General features: G+C 36.4%; 1 protein-coding gene across 1 annotated transcript; it reads right to left on the bottom strand.

Moving 5' to 3' along the window:
* Nucleotides 1-1031: 1031 nt before the first annotated feature.
* Nucleotides 1032-4429, bottom strand: LOC114727962 (uncharacterized). Its single transcript, XM_028914752.1, has 2 exons — nucleotides 3987-4429; nucleotides 1032-1582 (listed from the first exon to the last, which is right to left on the bottom strand). The coding sequence occupies exons 1-2, from the start codon at nucleotides 4427-4429 to the stop codon at nucleotides 1348-1350; spliced, it is 678 nt and encodes a 225-aa protein (XP_028770585.1). The 3' UTR covers nucleotides 1032-1347.
* Nucleotides 4430-17331: the final 12902 nt, after the last annotated feature.

Below are 17331 nucleotides of genomic sequence, written 5' to 3'. Positions count from 1 at the left end.
TTTCCCAAATTGTATGAAGTTTGATGAATAAGACTAGCTGCTAAGTGATGGATCTAGAAAATATTAATTGGCTGGGCGATACGTGCTGAATGTAAATGTTAATATTTCATAAAAAATGTAATGGTAAATTATGTATTAAATTAATATAAATACCGATATTTTATGGAAGTTACAGTTTTAAATTTATTTTTATAATCCATTTAACAGAAAATGGAAATATATAGATATATATATATATGTTTGAGACTTTTTATAAAAAAAAATGGAGGCAAAGTGGCAAACATATAGTTTTGAATGGGTCAAGGTAAAATATTTTAGGGACAGGAAGAGTAACTTGCTTTTAGGCCCGGGCCCCAGCAGGGGCTATGTGCAATTTTTTCCCTTAAAAATAACATTTCCTGCTTCTTTTTTTTTTTTTGAATGATAACTAGGAAACAAGCAACAGATACAAAGAAACAGACTTAACTTCCTGCTTATTTTTGAACTATAAATTAGATACTATACTACCTCCAATCCTTAATACCTCCGATCCTTAATATAAGATCTCGTTTGACTTTTATATTTGTTCTAAATATAAGACCCCAATCCATTTTGTCTCTCATATTTACTCAATTTTTTTCAAAATAATCTTTCTAATAATTATAATTTTAACCAACATACTTGATTAGTAAGCATATTTTTAAAAAAATAACACATATTTATTACAAATAACTAACTTAACTTTTTTTCTTAATTTCTTCAAATTAGTCAACTGACTCTTATAATTAGGACCGAAAATAGTATTTAGAACCCAAAGTAATATATAAACCAATTGGTATCTCTCTATTGTAAACCAACGGCTGTCTTGTCGGAATTACTTTTTAGTAACGAATTCTTTCTTCACAAAAAAAAGGTACTTTGTATGGCCATAAAAGATCAATCTGCCAACCAACCAGCCCACAAATTTGCCTTAATCATATAGCAGCCTTTAGCAAGCCAAGGGGGAAAAAATAACAGAAGGAAATTCATGGTGCACGAAAAAGCATTGGAGCAGCAATAGTAATACTATGATATACATTTCAACACAGCATTCCAGTACTTGTCTATGAACCACATTAATTTTGGATGGTAGACTCAAAAAGCCAATTAAGGCTAAGGGCCCAGTAGATAATGAAGAAATGCAAAATGAACAGCTGATTTTTAGGAGGCCTCAGGTTGTGAAAACTAAAAACACTCATTCTCAAAAGGAAGACTTCTGTAAGTCGCTGGGCAGGATTTCTTCTTTTCTTCTTTCATTTCACCTTGTTTTCCCCCAAATTTCCCCACTCTAACAAGCTTTTATTTCCCTGTGATCTTAAAAGAACTACACTAAGGTGAATGAAAATGGAAGTGAAAAGCCCATGATATGACAAATGCGATAACCATACAAATAAGCATAAAATTCAGGAAGCGCCGGCCCTGCCAAAATCTTCGAGTTTCTGGGGAAGCCGGCATTGGAAGTGAGGATAATGTGATAGCATTGTTGCTGTCACTTAAATTCTCAGCTGTCTCCTCATTTGCTGTAAAAACATTCCGTGCCACAGAATGACAGATTTCACAGGTCCTACAAGAATATAGCCATACAAAAATAATTAAAATCATGCAAGTTAAGGAATTACAGAGAAACAAGGTCTGAAAAATTGCTATCTTCGGTGTTTCACAGTTTAGGGGGAATGTGCTTTATGCGTGACTGTAACTAGCCTTCAAACCACATCCAAAACAATGAAGGAATTAAAATAGCCGCACTTATGATATTATATAGCAGCAGGAAGATAGAGTGGGAGCAATCCTATTAGCTACCAGCCTACAGAATGCCAAACAAGGAAAAGAAGAAATTCCTATGTAAATATAAAAGATCTGAAAATCAAAACAATCATAAAGAAACACCTGCATGTCAAACAAACTTTTCACTGAATCTTAGCAAAGAGATGCTTATATGTCTCTTTCGTAGTTGGTGTAGTTTACCTATATTTAGTAGACTAAGTCTACCTTAAGGATTTTTCCAATGAAGTAGGGACTTCAAAGGTAGACTTAAGCCAATAAGGCAGTGACAAATGGACATATAAACATGTTAGCGATAGGTCCCACTAAATATCCATCTCAATTCTCACATTAGCTTGGCGTACGTGTATGAAATATCACAGCCTTGTCAATGTGAGAACTCAAAGTATTATACAACAGTTTTTGGCCAAAGAAAAAAAAAACATACAACAGAGCCCTAAGAGCTTTCTGCTCAGGTACACAGCATAGAGAAGGATAATTATCTCATTCTTACATATCTTGATTCAAACATGAATAAATGAACTTGCTTTAAAGTTTTGCTAAGATAAATAATCTATCAACATGATTGATATACTAGGCTGTCATAGCAGACCGTCCTACCAAATCAGAACAATTAATCAAATTGAAGCATTATGGTTTTCTACCTTAAGTTAGCCTAGATAGAATATCCCCCTCAGTATTCCCTGCCTTCAAAAACAAAAATGCAGTATTGTCCTCAACAAATGATAAAATGATATGTCTCAAAAGGTTATGGAATCTCTAAAAGGAAGAAAAAGATACCATCAATTATTTGTCACTAATCAAGGCAGCAATTCATAAATGAGAGAACATTGCCAATCAATGCAGATGCAAATTCTGTTCCATTACTCCTTATTTTTAATTTTAATTTAGAGGTGAAATCATGCACCTGGGTGAATTAACATCTGAATTAAGATATTTAATAGATCCAACCTTCATCATCAATGGCCCCAACAAATTGCTTTCTACTTAAAGCAGAGCATCAACAGTGAGCTTGTGAATTAGACGAGTATCTTATCCGTACTAGGTGCCAATTAAAGAAAAGGAAGATTATTGTGGGATTGCTTTAATCCGCCATTCAAAGTAGACAACTTAGGTCAGGAAATTGCTTAATGGTATTCAATAAATAAAGGCTTCAACTTTCAACCAGTCCAACATCGGCAAGCAACTCTGATGAACTTTGAGAGGCAATGAGATAGAGAGTAACATTAAGATCCACAGGATATAACACGTATGTAGGCAAACGTGAACACTGTGCATGACAGAATTTGATGTGCCAATGTGTAATTTGAATAGCCCTCCCCCAGTCATTTGTGATTGTGATAAAACTGTGGAACACATGAGGACACAAATGATCATAGAGTATGGATATATTGTACCTTAAGGACTGCTTCCAGAATTTGGACACTTGCACTTACATGCAGGACTTTATGGTACCAAAAAACAATCACGCACACTGAAAGTAGCTGTGGTCGATGTCATCCATAAGTTTTGTATGAACAGGAAAGATGGGGTTGAACAATTAATGGAGTAAACAATAAATAGTTCTAGGCAGCACAAATGAAAGCAACAAGCATCCACCACGATATTTGGAAAATATATTAAAGGTTGAAAGGGTCAAATCTCCACTTTGATGGAGATTTAAAGAGAACTAAAAAAGCAAGATAGAGATTCTTAAATCTTAAAGAAGGGGCACAAAAGGTTGAAGTGGTCAAGTCTCCACTTGATATTTAGATAAAGAGAGAACTATAAAGAAGCAAAATGAAGATTCCCTAAATTGAAAAAAGAAGACATAGCAAAAGGGAAGCTCAATGTACCGAGACATGCCGCTGACTCAGCAGGACTGATTCATGCTTTTGAGCACTTCTTGGTATTAACGTTAGCCAATGTACCTTTCGTTCAAGAATTTTAACCGATCCTACGTCCTCACCACTTTGTTCTTTAAACTACTAAAATATGCAACCAAGTACTTTCTTATTTTAGTCATCTTCAATTTCCCACTCAATTAAGTCATCCACGAACTAAAAATTCCAAAACCATCCAGACTAAACAATCTAACCCACGTTTGTGTATTTCCAGTTAAGCATAGAGAAGCACTGGTATTTAACATAAAACTCATGAATCAAAAAATTAGAATTAAAAGAAAGCAGAGATGGGGTTTCACATACCTGTTCCCTTTAATCTTGAACCAAGTTTCAGCACAGAGTTTATGAGCAGCAGCAAGATCATCCTTGCAGGAGCAACCCAATTCAATTGGAACCCCAGATTCATGGCTATCACTTTCCAAACCCATGTGACAAATCCTACACTCTCTCTCCACTATATCCAAATGCAACTTAACTTCAGGAACCCCACTTTCAATTTCCACCTCCACTGAACATTCAGTGACAGAAGAAGCTCTTCCTGACTCAGGAACACCCTCAATAACCTCAGGATCAGAAACACAAGCAAAGCTATAGTCATCGTATGAGCCACCATTTGTTGAATAGAAGTGGGAATAGCAAGAACCCTCTTCAGCATCAGAGAAGCAAATGCTAGCCTCGGCACTCATGTCACTGCGATGGCTTCTCTGCTCCAAATCTACAACGGAAATCTGTATGATTGATGACATTTTCAAATACTTACAAGGGGTCTTTTATTTCTCAGAGCTTGAGACGAAACATGAAATGCTTCAAAGTTTGGAGCTTTGGGGTGTGTAGATGTAGCTCTAGACTCCCTTTTATGCAAGAAGAAAAGGATGTACATAAAAACAAAAACTTGCAGGAGTTAAGGAATTAAAAAAAATGGATTAGGTGATTCTTCGTCTCCATCACTGATTCATTTTAAAAACTACTTAGCTATAAAACGGGTGGAGGAAAGTTCCACACTTTTTAAGGCTCCAGGCTCAAGAATGCAGAAGAGGAGGAGGCGGAGGAAGAGGAGGAGGAGGGGTTAGAGTCTAAGGAGGCAAAGAATGGTCCACGAGACAGAGACTCATGCTCTGGTTTGAAGAAATGGACAGTGACACTGCAAACAAGAACAGAAACGTGCAGTGCGAGAGCACAGAGAAACACCCGAGATTTTCATCAAAGGAGCGTGACAATGAAAACAAAGAGAAGATTAAAAATAACCCAAAAACATGGAGAAGATTATTAAGAATTTATCATTAATAATGATTAAATATTAAGTTACTAAATAAATACACAGGAAAAATAACTTGATGCAATTAAAAAGTGACGATATTTTTTTAAAAATTAGTTATTATATCCTAGTCCTATATTTAAGATCAGACGAGACTTTAGCACTGTGTTCAGCGATTTAAAACTGGTGAAACGTCTAGGCTTAGGTAGGAGGCCTGCGGGCATGATGATGAAGCAGCACAGGAAACTTTGGCCAACCATAATTATATCCGAGGCTATTAAAAAAACATATCGCATCACAAGTTCACAACTACAAAGCATGGAATTTACCCATAAATTTCGAATTTAATTATTAGTAATTTTGAGGCTTTAAGTTATAATTATAAAGTTAATGAAAATCTAAGTTATATTCATAAAATATAAAAATTGTTTTATTTTTTAATCAGAGAGAAACCATTATGACAAAAATAAGGAAAGCGACATTTATCCAGTTGCAGTAAAATTTTCTGATGATGGTGCTTCTATTCTGTGAGCGTATGTAATGACGAATTAGTCCTTACTTTTCCCCGACAATGCAGTGGGATTTTGTTCCATGGTTGGTGTAATTCCGTAAAACCAGTTCACCTAAAATTGGATTTCGCTTGCCCGTCCCCATCAAATGATTAAACGTGGCAATTATCCGTTGAATCGCAGAAGAAACTTTTCTGAAGTTTTTTTCTTTGGAAAATTATTATTAAAAAAATGTTTAACTATTTATCTAATCCTGTTTGTATGTCAAGCTTCTACATTTACCTATAGTTAAGAGTTGTGGGTATTTGATTGTTTTCCTTTAAAACCAAGCTTTAGCTCTCCCAAGCCGCTTTTATTATGGAAAACCTACATATGAAGTTTTAATTTTAATTTTAAAAGTGTTTTTACAAAGTCGAGATAAAATTCTTTTCACATGCTTACTTCATATATAGTAAAATCACTTTCAAAATCATGGATTGATTTTCACCCAAATACTTCTAAGCAAAAACAGAAAAATTAAGTTCAGCGTTGAAAATCTATAATTAATTCCAGATAAATTTTTTAAATCTAAATTATAAAAAAATGTTAAAGTTACATTTTAAAAATTTATAAAAAAGCCACGTTAACTATTTCTTTATATATTGTGCATATACTTAGAGTCCATTTAATTAAAATAAATGTATCAATATAATAGGGATTAATATTATGTTTGGTCTCTCAAATTTGCACGAATTTTAATTTTAGTTTATCAAATTTTAAATTATAGGCTTTAATCTTTCAGGAGATAAAATGATCCAAATATTTATTTAATTATGAGAACTAATATTTAAATGAAACAAAACTTGATGGACCATATCACCGTATCCAAAGATTTTAAGTTTAAGAAACCAAAACCAAAATAAAAACAAATTTAAAAGATAAAAATTGTAATAACCCAATATTATGTAAACTTTTGGCCAAAAAAAACAATAATTATGTAAACTTTATTAAATTATTTAGAATTGATTTAATTTAAGTTAAGTTTAACATTCTGGTCAAAAAAGTTGAGTTTAACAGTTCTTAGATTATGCTGATTGATTGACGATGAATATGATATTATGGAGAGCAGTGCACTAATAACGATAGAGAGGCGGGACTTGCCGACATGGGACGGAGATGGGAGAGGAAGTTCACTGGAATTGGAGGTGGACCCTACCTCGACGTTCTTTGCGTGCCCGGGATAAACATTATCTTTCATGCGATCCTACGTGATTATTTCGAATCACTTAGGGTCTGATTGGCTCAATTGAAAAAAAAGGACGGGAGAGATTTTAATAGAAAGAAAAGAAAGAGAAGAGAATAAAAAGATTTTAATATTATCTTATTTGGATTTATAAAAAAGAAGAAAGGAGAGGAGCTTTAATATTATCTTATTTGGTTCGTGAAGAGAGGGGAGGGAAAAATATTTTAATATGGACAATTTTATCCTTATTTTATTTAAAATTATTTTTTGAAATTTTATAGAATGTTTAATAAAATAGAATTGTAAATAACATTTAATATATTGAGTAACACTTATATCAAAATTCTAATATGCTCTAGGGCGTGAAGTATTATTGAAAAGAAGGCTGAAGTAATGTTCAGTCACAATTTGTATTGTATCCTATCTTTGAATGAAATATTTGGTCATGCAAATGAGAGAGCAACATTTGAAGACAAGAAGAAAAGAATTTAAGATAGTATAAGGATATTAAAAATAAATATGGGCATAATAGTCACAACATGACAAAATATTACTTTTTCCCTCCAAATCCCCCTATTTTTGAACTTCTTAATTAAATTGTTGTTTCTCACAAAGAATCACTCTTTTTAATTTTTTTCTCACTTCTATCTTTCTATTTAGTTTTGTTATACTGCCTCCAGTTTTAATTATAAGATATCATTTGTGTCTATAAATAATATCCTATAATTAGGATATAATGTAGTATTATATTCCTCCGATCCTTAATATAAGATCCATTTAACTAATTTGATTAGATTAAGGAAGTTAAGTAAGTTAGTTAATTATAAGAAATGTGACACGTTTTTCCTAAAACACCATAATCATCTTTCCTAATACCCCTCTTCTTCTTCTATTTGATTATGGTTGAGAGAGTATCTATAGAGGTATAATTTAGAAAAAACTGATAAATATGAGAAATGAGTCTTATATTTAAGACCAAAACCAACTCAACAATTAGGTCATATGTTAAGAATCGAGTGCCAATGAAAGTTACGTATAACTTCTTTACATTACACATTTTGGATCCGACCGAATACCAGCTTAATAAAAGAAGGGGAAATTTTGAACAAACTTTGCTGCTATAATATTAGAGTGAATTAATGCAATTAATTTCTTCATTAAATATGTCATTTCATAAAGGCTTAATATAATTTTTAATTCCTCAAATTTGTTCTTATTTTGATTTTAGCCTTACAAGTTTTAAGCCTTAAGCTTTGATCTCGCAAAAGACAAAATAATCCAAATTTTTATTAGATTATAAAGACTAATATTTTAAATAAAAAACTTAATAGACCAAAATTTATAATTAGAAATTTAAGAAACCAAAATCAAAATGATAATAAACTTGAAGAACCGAAGTTTCTATTAATCTTTTTATAAAATATTAATTGATATATGCTACATGAAAGACTTGATAGGGTATTAGTCTTTCATAGTCGTTTTAATTAGGGGTGTTCAATTTGTCCCGTCCCGGTCCCGGTGTGTTTGGACAGGACAGGAGGGGACAAAAAAAATTTCAGGACGGTTTAAAAAAACTATTTATTAATAATTATTATTAGATTATTCAATTTACTTATTAATAATAACTCTTATTTTTATGATGATTTGTAGCTCTTAAGTTGTAGTATTATCTCAAAATCTCCTTCCTCAATAAAATAATTCATAAAGTCATTATATAGTGTTTTTTTACAGTATTATTTTTACACCTTTTTATGCTATATAATTAAGCTTTCTATATAATATTTTTTATAATGTTTTTATCTTTAAAAGCCCAATAAAAATAAGTATTATAACATAAAAAAAGTCATATAAAAAATTATGGTATCTTTTTTTTTTTTTTAAAAAGGAAGCAGGACGGGACACGGGACAAAATCCCTATCCCGTCCCTGTTGTCACAGACTTGGTCGTAATTCCAACGAACCGTGCGGCCTAGCAAACTTCTTGTCTTAAGTTGCTAGTCAGCCTACTCACGAAGGAACACGAAGGAACAAGAGACTCAAAGAAAGAACTTTGTATTGATCTCTCAAAGTACTTACAACACTCTCACTTTCTTGAGTGTGTCAAATGAATGAGGGGGAGGGGGTATTTATAGTTCTCCACCTCCTCAATGGACGGCTAAGATCTACTTGATCCAACGGTTACAATGTTGGATCTAGAATACTCTACAAAAATATCTAGATATTTACAAAGGGGTTAGGTGTCTCTACAACTATCTATAGTATTCTGGAACCTTCCAAGCTTCCCCAACAAGCTCCACACATTTCTAGAGAGTTCCAGACTTACCCAAGACTTTTGTGGACACCTTTGGACAGTTCTGGGCAGCGAGCCTTTGTGTATTTTGGGCAAAACATGAGCGGTACGTTACATTCTCCCCCACTTAATGTGGCGACGTCCTCGGCGCATCCCTCTTATATGCCTCAATCTTCTTCTTATAGTCCCATAAAGCCAACTCGTGTTCCCAGCTTGCTTCACTATCGGGAGATCCTTTCCATTTAACAAAGTATTCAATGTAGCTCGGATGACTCCCACGTCTCGGTATTACTCGGTGCGCGAGGATTTCCTCAACTTCCCGTTCTGGCACCTTAGTAATTGCTGTAGGGGCTCTTCTAGACTCACCTCTACTTGGTTCATCCTTGTCTTCGTTGTATGGCTTCAGTAGACTTACGTGAAAAACAGGATGCATCTCCAAGTGTGAAGGTAGAGTCAAGCGATAGGCTAGCTTACCGATGCGTTTCTCTATAGGAAACGGTCCTTCATAACGCCTCACTAGCCCTTTATGAACCTTGGCGAACCTTCGGCTTTGATGAGGAAGGAGCTTCACCATGACTAAGTCACCTTCCTCAAACTCTAAGTGCCTCCTCTTAGCGTCGGCCCACTTCTTCATCTTTTTCGCGGCCTTAGCAAGTACGCCCTCGCCATGTCTGATTTTTCATGCCACCCCTTGGCAAACTGAAAGCTGAAGGACTCGGGCCTTTATAGCCAACAGCTAAAGTGTGCGGAGTCATCGGTTGTTGCCCCGTGGCTAACTCGAACGGACTTGACCCAGTTGATTCACTTTTCTGCAAGTTGTATGAAAACTGGGCAATGTCCAAGAGCTTGACCCAGTCCTTCTGGTTGGCACTTACGTAGTGCCTCAAGTATAATTCGAGTAAAGCGTTCACCCTCTCCGTTTGGCCATCGGTCTGCGGGTGAAAGCTTGTGGAAAAGTTAAGTTCGGACCCCATAATTTTGAAGAGCTCCATCCAAAATCTTCCTGTGAAGCGAGTGTCCCGATCGCTCACAATAGTCTTTGGTATGCCCCAATACTTTACCACGAACTTGAAGAATAACTTTGCAGCATCTTCTGCAGTGAATTTGGTTTGGACTGGTATGAACACTCCATACTTGCTAAACCGGTCCACCACCACCATAATGTTGCTGCATCCTTCCGTCTTCGGCAAACAAGTGATGAAGTCCATGGAAATACTTTCCCATGGTCTCTCGGGAATCGGAAGTGGCTCTAGTAAGCCAGAAACGGGGCGCTGTTCCACCTTGTCTTGCTGACACACAAGACAAGTCTTCACGTAGAGCTCTACATCGTCTCGCATCTGGGGCCAAAAGTATGCTCGCTCAATGAGTGCCATCGTGCGTCGAGCTCCGGGATGTCCAGCCCACCTCGAGTCATAGCACTCCTTAATGATCTCCTTCCTTAAGCCTTGCCATTTCGGCACGTACACTCGGTTTCCTTTGGTTATGAGCACCCCATCCTCAAGCCAAAACCGGCGTGTCTTTCCTTGATTTGCCAATTTCATCAAACTTTTGGCTTGTGGGTCTTGCTTTAGTCCCTCCTTGACTCGATCAACCAAAGGGAAACTCGGACTAGTGATGGAGGCAAGCTCGGCCTTTCTACTTAATGCGTCGGTCACGACGTTCCCTTTTCCTGGCTTATACTCCATCACAAAGTCGAACTCTGCTAAGAAGGCTTGCCACCTTACCTGCTTCGGTGTAAGCTTCTTCTGCTTAAGGAAGTAACTTGTGGCGACATTATTGGTTTTCACAATGAACTTGGTACCCAGCAAATAATGTCTCCACGTTCTCAGGCAATGCACCACGGCCGTCATCTCCTTCTCTTGGACTGTGTAACGCCGTTCTGCATCATTGAGCTTACGACTCTCGTAAGCCACCGGATGACCTTCTTGCATTAGGACTCCTCCTAAGGCAAAGTCCGAAGCATCCGTTTGTACTTCGTATGGTTTGGTGTGGTCAGGCAAGGCCAACACCGGTTCCTTGATCACGGCTGCTTTCAGCTCCTCAAAAGCGGCTTGATACTTATCATCCCAATCCCATACTCGGTTTTTCTTTAAAAGATCAGTGAGGGGAGCGGCTATCGCAGAGTAACCTTTGATGAATTTTCGATAATAGTTGGCCAATCCAAGGAAAGAACGAAGTTCGGGTACCTTCCTTGGCGGCTCCCATTCCTGTATAGCACGCACCTTGGACTCATCCATCCGTAGTTTGCCCCCTCCGACAATGTGCCCCAAGAAAGTTACTTCCCGTTGAGCAAAGGCACATTTCTCCTTCTTGACGTACAACTCGTTCTCCCTGAGGACTTGGAAGACTTGCCTAAGATGCTTCACGTGCTCCTCCAACGTCTTGCTATAAATGACAATGTCATCCAAGTATACCACCACGAACTTGTCCAAGAACGGTTGTAGGACTCGATTCATGAGGGTGCAAAATGTTGCTGGTGCATTTGTGAGTCCGAAAGGCATTACAAGAAATTCATACGAACCATACCTCGTGACACATGTTGTCTTTGGTTCGTCTCCCTCGGCTATCCGTACTTGATAATATCCCGACCTTAGATCCAACTTGGTAAACCAACGAGCCTGGCCAAGTTGATCAAAGAGATCGGCAATAAGTGGGATTGGGTACTTGTTCTTCACCGTGATCTTGTTAAGCGCCCGGTAGTCGATGCATAACCGAAGTGACCCATCATGCTTCTTCTGGAACAATACCGGGGCTCCATAAGGTGCTTTTGATGGACGGATATATCCCATGTCCACCAACTCCTTCAATTGCCTCCTAAGTTCCTCAAGCTCCGGAGGCGCCATATGGTAAGGCACTGCCACAGGTGGTGTGGCACCAGGCACCAACTCTATCTTGTGGTCCACCTCTCTCTTTGGTGGCAACCTCTTGGGCAACTCGGGCGGCATCATGTCCTTGAATTCTTCTAGGACATGCTCAATACACCTTGGGAGGTTTTTAGTTGGCGAGGCTACTGCTTCTTCTTTCAAAGCGACTAGATATGTGGGCTGCTTCTTCTTTATGCCTTTGGAGAGTTGCATGGCCGAAATCTGCTTCTCTCGGAGTTGGGTTCCCGTTCTAGAGGTACTAGTCGGGTGTTACCTTCTTCCAAGATGCACATCGTGTTGGCAAAGGGGATTGGCACGGCCTTAACCTTGTCCATGAATTCCATACCCAAGATAATTGGATAGTCATCCATGGTGACAATGGAGAAGTCTACGAGGCCGTTCCAATCGCCCAGGCTTACCTTGACATCGCGAGCAACTCCAAAGGTAGCCCTTGGTCCTGAATTGACTGCCTTAAGCCAACCACGTTCTCCTTGGTAGTGAATGCCCAACTTTTTAGCCTCTTCCACTCTAAGGAAGTTGTTGGAAGCTCCCGTGTCCACAAGTGCTTTGACGGTGTGTCCTCCAATCTCGGTTTCCACAAATAACCGTCCCTTCCTTCCGGACTTGGGCATCTCCACCTTTGCCTTAATTGCATTGAGGAGTTGTAGGGATCCTACTTTCTCCTCTTCTCGTTCCCGTTCCTCCCTTTCCTCGATCAATGCTGAAAGTTTAGCCTTCTTTAGGCAATCCCTTGCTTTATGTGGTCCTTCACAAAAGAAGCATTTAAGTGATGGCCTTTCCCCAGCTTTGTACTCCTTGGGACCCTTCGACTTGTCCGTGGTCTCCTTGCCTCGGTGATGCTCTCCCCCACTCTTTCCCTTGCCGCCCTTGTCTTTCGGCTTTGGCTTCTCAGGTTTCTTGAACTCAATAAGGGACTCAGCAATGGAGATAGCGGTGGTCAAGTCTCGAGCACCACGTCTCTGGATCTCAAGTTTAGCCCACTGTTGCAATCCATCCATAAAGGCAAAGAAAGCTTCTTTATTAGGATAGTCAGGGATCTCAAGCAGTACCTCAGTGAATTCCTTCACATACTCGCGAATGCTTCCCTTGTGTTGAAGACGCCTTAGCCTACCCCTAGCCTCTTCTTCAACATTGCTAGAATAAAATTGCTTCTTGAGCTCACCCTTGAATTCAGCCCAAGTGTCTATGGTGCAAGTGCCTTTCTCTATGTCCCCTTGTCTCCTCCTCCACCATACCATAGCAGTGTCCTCGAGGTAGAGACATGCCATGCTAACCTTAAGTGCATCGTCGGTAACGACGTTCGCTCGGAAGTATTGCTCCATACTCCATAGAAAATTATCTAGTTCCTTCGCATTTCTTGTCCCTTTGAAAGCCTTAGGTCGTGGAACATCTACTTTAGAGGATGTAGTCCTTACATCAGACGTTGACGGACTTCCTTGTGCAAGAGCCTTCTTGCACAAGATGAGCTCCTCTTCGGCACTCTCCAACTTGCGCGAGACCCTCTCGAGTTCTTCACGGATCGAAGAAACCTCATCCCTGTGAGACTCTTCCATGGCCTTCATGCTGTCGAGACATTGGGCGAGAACTTTGTTCATGGCGGCTTGCATCTCCTCACGGAACTCGTCCATGCTTTGCCCCATCTCCTCGAACTTCTCCTCCCCGTCGGCTATTGCAAGCTCCACCTTGGCTAGCCGTGTCTCAAAACCCTCCATGGTTTCCCTTGAACTAGATCTCTGGGATTTAGATTTCTTCTTGACTCCCTCGGACATATTGATAGTCTCGCTTCCGCCTTCCATCTTCCTCTATGTTCCAACGATCTTCAGACCTTGGCTCTGATACCAACTGTCACAGACTTGGTCGTAATTCCAACGAACCGTGCGGCCTAGCAAACTTCTTGTCTTAAGTTGCTAGTCAGCCTACTCACGAAGGAACACGAAGGAACAAGAGACTCAAAGAAAGAACTTTGTATTGATCTCTCAAAGTACTTACAACACTCTCACTTTCTTGAGTGTGTCAAATGAATGAGGGGGAGGGGGTATTTATAGTTCTCCACCTCCTCAATGGACGGCTAAGATCTACTTGATCCAACGGTTACAATGTTGGATCTAGAATACTCTACAAAAATATCTAGATATTTACAAAGGGGTTAGGTGTCTCTACAACTATCTATAGTATTCTGGAACCTTCCAAGCTTCCCCAACAAGCTCCACACATTTCTAGAGAGTTCCAGACTTACCCAAGACTTTTGTGGACACCTTTGGACAGTTCTGGGCAGCGAGCCTTTGTGTATTTTGGGCAAAACATGAGCGGTACGTTACACTGTTCACCGGGACAGGCCCGTCCCAGTCCCGTCCTGTCCCGTCCCGTGAGCACCTTTAGTTTTAATGACCGTTTCCTCATACATCACACACTTCCGCCATTCCCCAGGTTATCATATCTCTTTATGCTAATCTCCATCTCTATATAAATAAACAAAAGATTTAAAATTAATATCTTGGCTTTAGTTTTACTCAATATTTTTTTTTTGGAGTCATGTCATTTGTAAGCTGGATAAATTTGTCGCATTATTAATAAGGAAATAAAGCTGTACCAAGATAAAAATAAAGTGATGAGTCACGTTTTTATGCATGCGTTCTCTACAAAAGTGGGCCCTACTTTAGAAATTTATCGTAAAATAATCATCTTCACGTGTCACATCCCTTAACAAAAATCAAAATTTTCACAGAACCTGAAATTTCTAATTTGTAACTTTATGAGAAGTCTTCGATTTTGAAACAATGATCATCAAAACAATCAATAAGTATTATCATAAGTGGATATTATACTTAACTTTGATCCTTGTCAACCTCAAAACAACATAAAGAATGAAATACCTTGAAACATTTAAGTGGTACTCTTTTCTGTTGAATATCCTTAAAAAAAGCTTTCTGGTACGATGAAACTGATTAGTGAAATTTTAATTTGATATCCTAACTTATTTCTACTTTCATGTAGTTATTTAGATCACCAAATCATTCAAATCCCTCCTCACATGCTAATGTCATCTACAAACTACGCAAAAAATTGTTTTTAAGGGTCTAGTTGGTATGAAGGAAAATGAGATGAGGGGAGCAGAGGAAAAATTTTAATAAGATCGATTTAAAAAATTAAAAAAATAGGATTAAAAGTTTTTAATTTATTTTTATTACTCTTTTATATTACTTCTTTTTTTTTTAATTAAAATTTCAAAACACAAATTTTACAATTTTTTAAATAGAGTTCATTAAAAAAAAATTTTCTTTTCCCTCCCCTCCATTTCCCTCATACCAAACAATACCTAAATGAAAATGACATCAATAAGAATAAAATTCCCACCAAGTCCCCTATTTAGGGATTAGTCATTTTCAATAAGAGATTTTTGAAAAATCCTGAACTTTTGAATCTTAACTTCGTTGAAGGCATTTGAATTAAGAAATTGGAGTATCTAAAGCATTACCCAATATAATGACATATTCAAATTCATTCTTAAGAGACTGGAATCTCTACCACCCGTTTAGTGCTAAAAGATTAATAAATGTGGTGAACCAATGGCAAAAGAGCCAGCAACCAGAATCGCATAATCTAAATTAGCATGAAAAATTATTAAAATTTTTTAAAATAAAAGATGAAAAGAGAAAAAGTAAGGAAGAAATACCTTGAGAGATGTGGTGGCTTCCTTTAATTGAGTTTCACAAACAAAGCATTTCAAGAGGCAGCCAAACTTCTACATTGAATGGTTTCTCACTTTTAACTGTGAAGTTTTTGTATCATTTGTTTGAAAAATGAGCTCAACAAGGTGTTTTACAGAAGGAAAGGCGCAGGGAAAAAAAAGGGTTTAGGGCAAATAATATGTAACCACGTAGGCAAGTGCTGAGTGCTCAAACTTGACACGTTGACGACGTTACTTATAAGCAATGCTTTTTTTTCCCTGTCTTCTTTTTATTAATTAATGGGTTTGTGTGTGTTTTTCATAAAATCTGAGAAATATATCATATAATTTATGAAGATATTTTTTTATTATAAATGTATTTTATACCCTTACTCTCACCAAAAAATTCAAGAATAATATGCATTTATTATAACATGCCTTCTTAGTATTCTCTTAACACCGTCGCAGTCATTTCTTACATTTTCAATATTTACTTTTTCGTTGTTTTAGCAGCATCTTAGATGTTTTCAAACTATTGAAAACTGGAAGATGATTGTTATGATACAAAAGAATATTGAAGATTTGTAGGAGATAAATGCTGAAAATATCAAATATGACTAAAAAAATTAACTTAATAAAATTTTAATTCCATTCAAAAATTATTGTTTTTGTGAAATTTTAAAATTTAAATGTTCTTAACAGTAATTAATATTATTGTAAAATCCTTAACAGTGATACCCCATATTCTCCGTTAGACTTGCCTTTACAGTTGGCCCAAAAAAATTGGGCCCGGCTTCTCTACGCTAACATTGCCCTCCTCTGCCCTTCTGCTGCTGATAAACGGCAATACGTTTGGAATATTTTTTGAAACACGGAGGAAGTGATGTGTTGTGGCTCTAAAACGTAAGTGCTGAATTAAAATTCTCTGTTAAAAAAGCCATGTAAATTAAGTAGTGAACCCTATTTAATAAAAGGTTTTTAAAAATATACTACTTCTAATTATTATTAATATAAGAACTAGTTAAAGATTTAATTTGATTCAAATATAATATCTCAATCTATCTTATCTCTAATATTTATTTATTTTACCCTCAAATAATCATTATAATAATTATACATGTTAAGAAATTACTATCAAGAGTTAATTTAAAAGTACATAATTAATGACGTATTTTAGAAAAAACAGTATCTATTCATTATAAATAATTAACTTAGTAACTAACTTATTTAATATTTACAAATTAATTATTTAGTTTTTATATTAAGGATCTGGTAGTTACTGAAATTCTCCATGAAAGTGTGAAATTAATAAATATACTTTTCTTTCAATAAATCATAATATCTCATATTTTATTGACCTGACTTATCAATCTCTTTCAACTTCTTTTTTTTTTCCCTCAAAATTCTTGTTAACGTAATTTTTATAGTTTTGTAAATCTCACTTCATATGGGTAACAATTAATTTTGACTAATTTAGTTAAATATTATTTATTATCATAGGAATTAGTTAGGACAGAATAGGTAAATATTAAAAATAAAATAAATTGAGATTTTATATATAGAACCAAATTAAATCTTCAACTAGTTATTATATTAAAAATTAGAAGTAGTATATTTTTTAAAAAAATTTGGAGAAAATTTAGATCAAGTTCTTTATATTTATATGTCAAGTTTTCCAATCATATACGATCATTTGTTTTTTTTTTTTTGGTTTTATGTAGATTTATAATACAATTAATATTTCAAAAATAAGAAGTATAATTATATGTGATTAGAAAACTTGACATAATATCTAAGTATTTTCAAAAAATTTTATTTAAT

Source organism: Neltuma alba, unplaced genomic scaffold, assembly GCF_004799145.2.
Source record: "Neltuma alba isolate B1F8T4 unplaced genomic scaffold, ASM479914v2 tig00012515_pilon, whole genome shotgun sequence".
NCBI classification, from domain to species: Eukaryota; Viridiplantae; Streptophyta; class Magnoliopsida; order Fabales; family Fabaceae; genus Neltuma; species Neltuma alba.
Note: the sequence above shows the minus strand (reverse complement) of the source record. Positions and strands in the feature narration are given on the sequence as shown.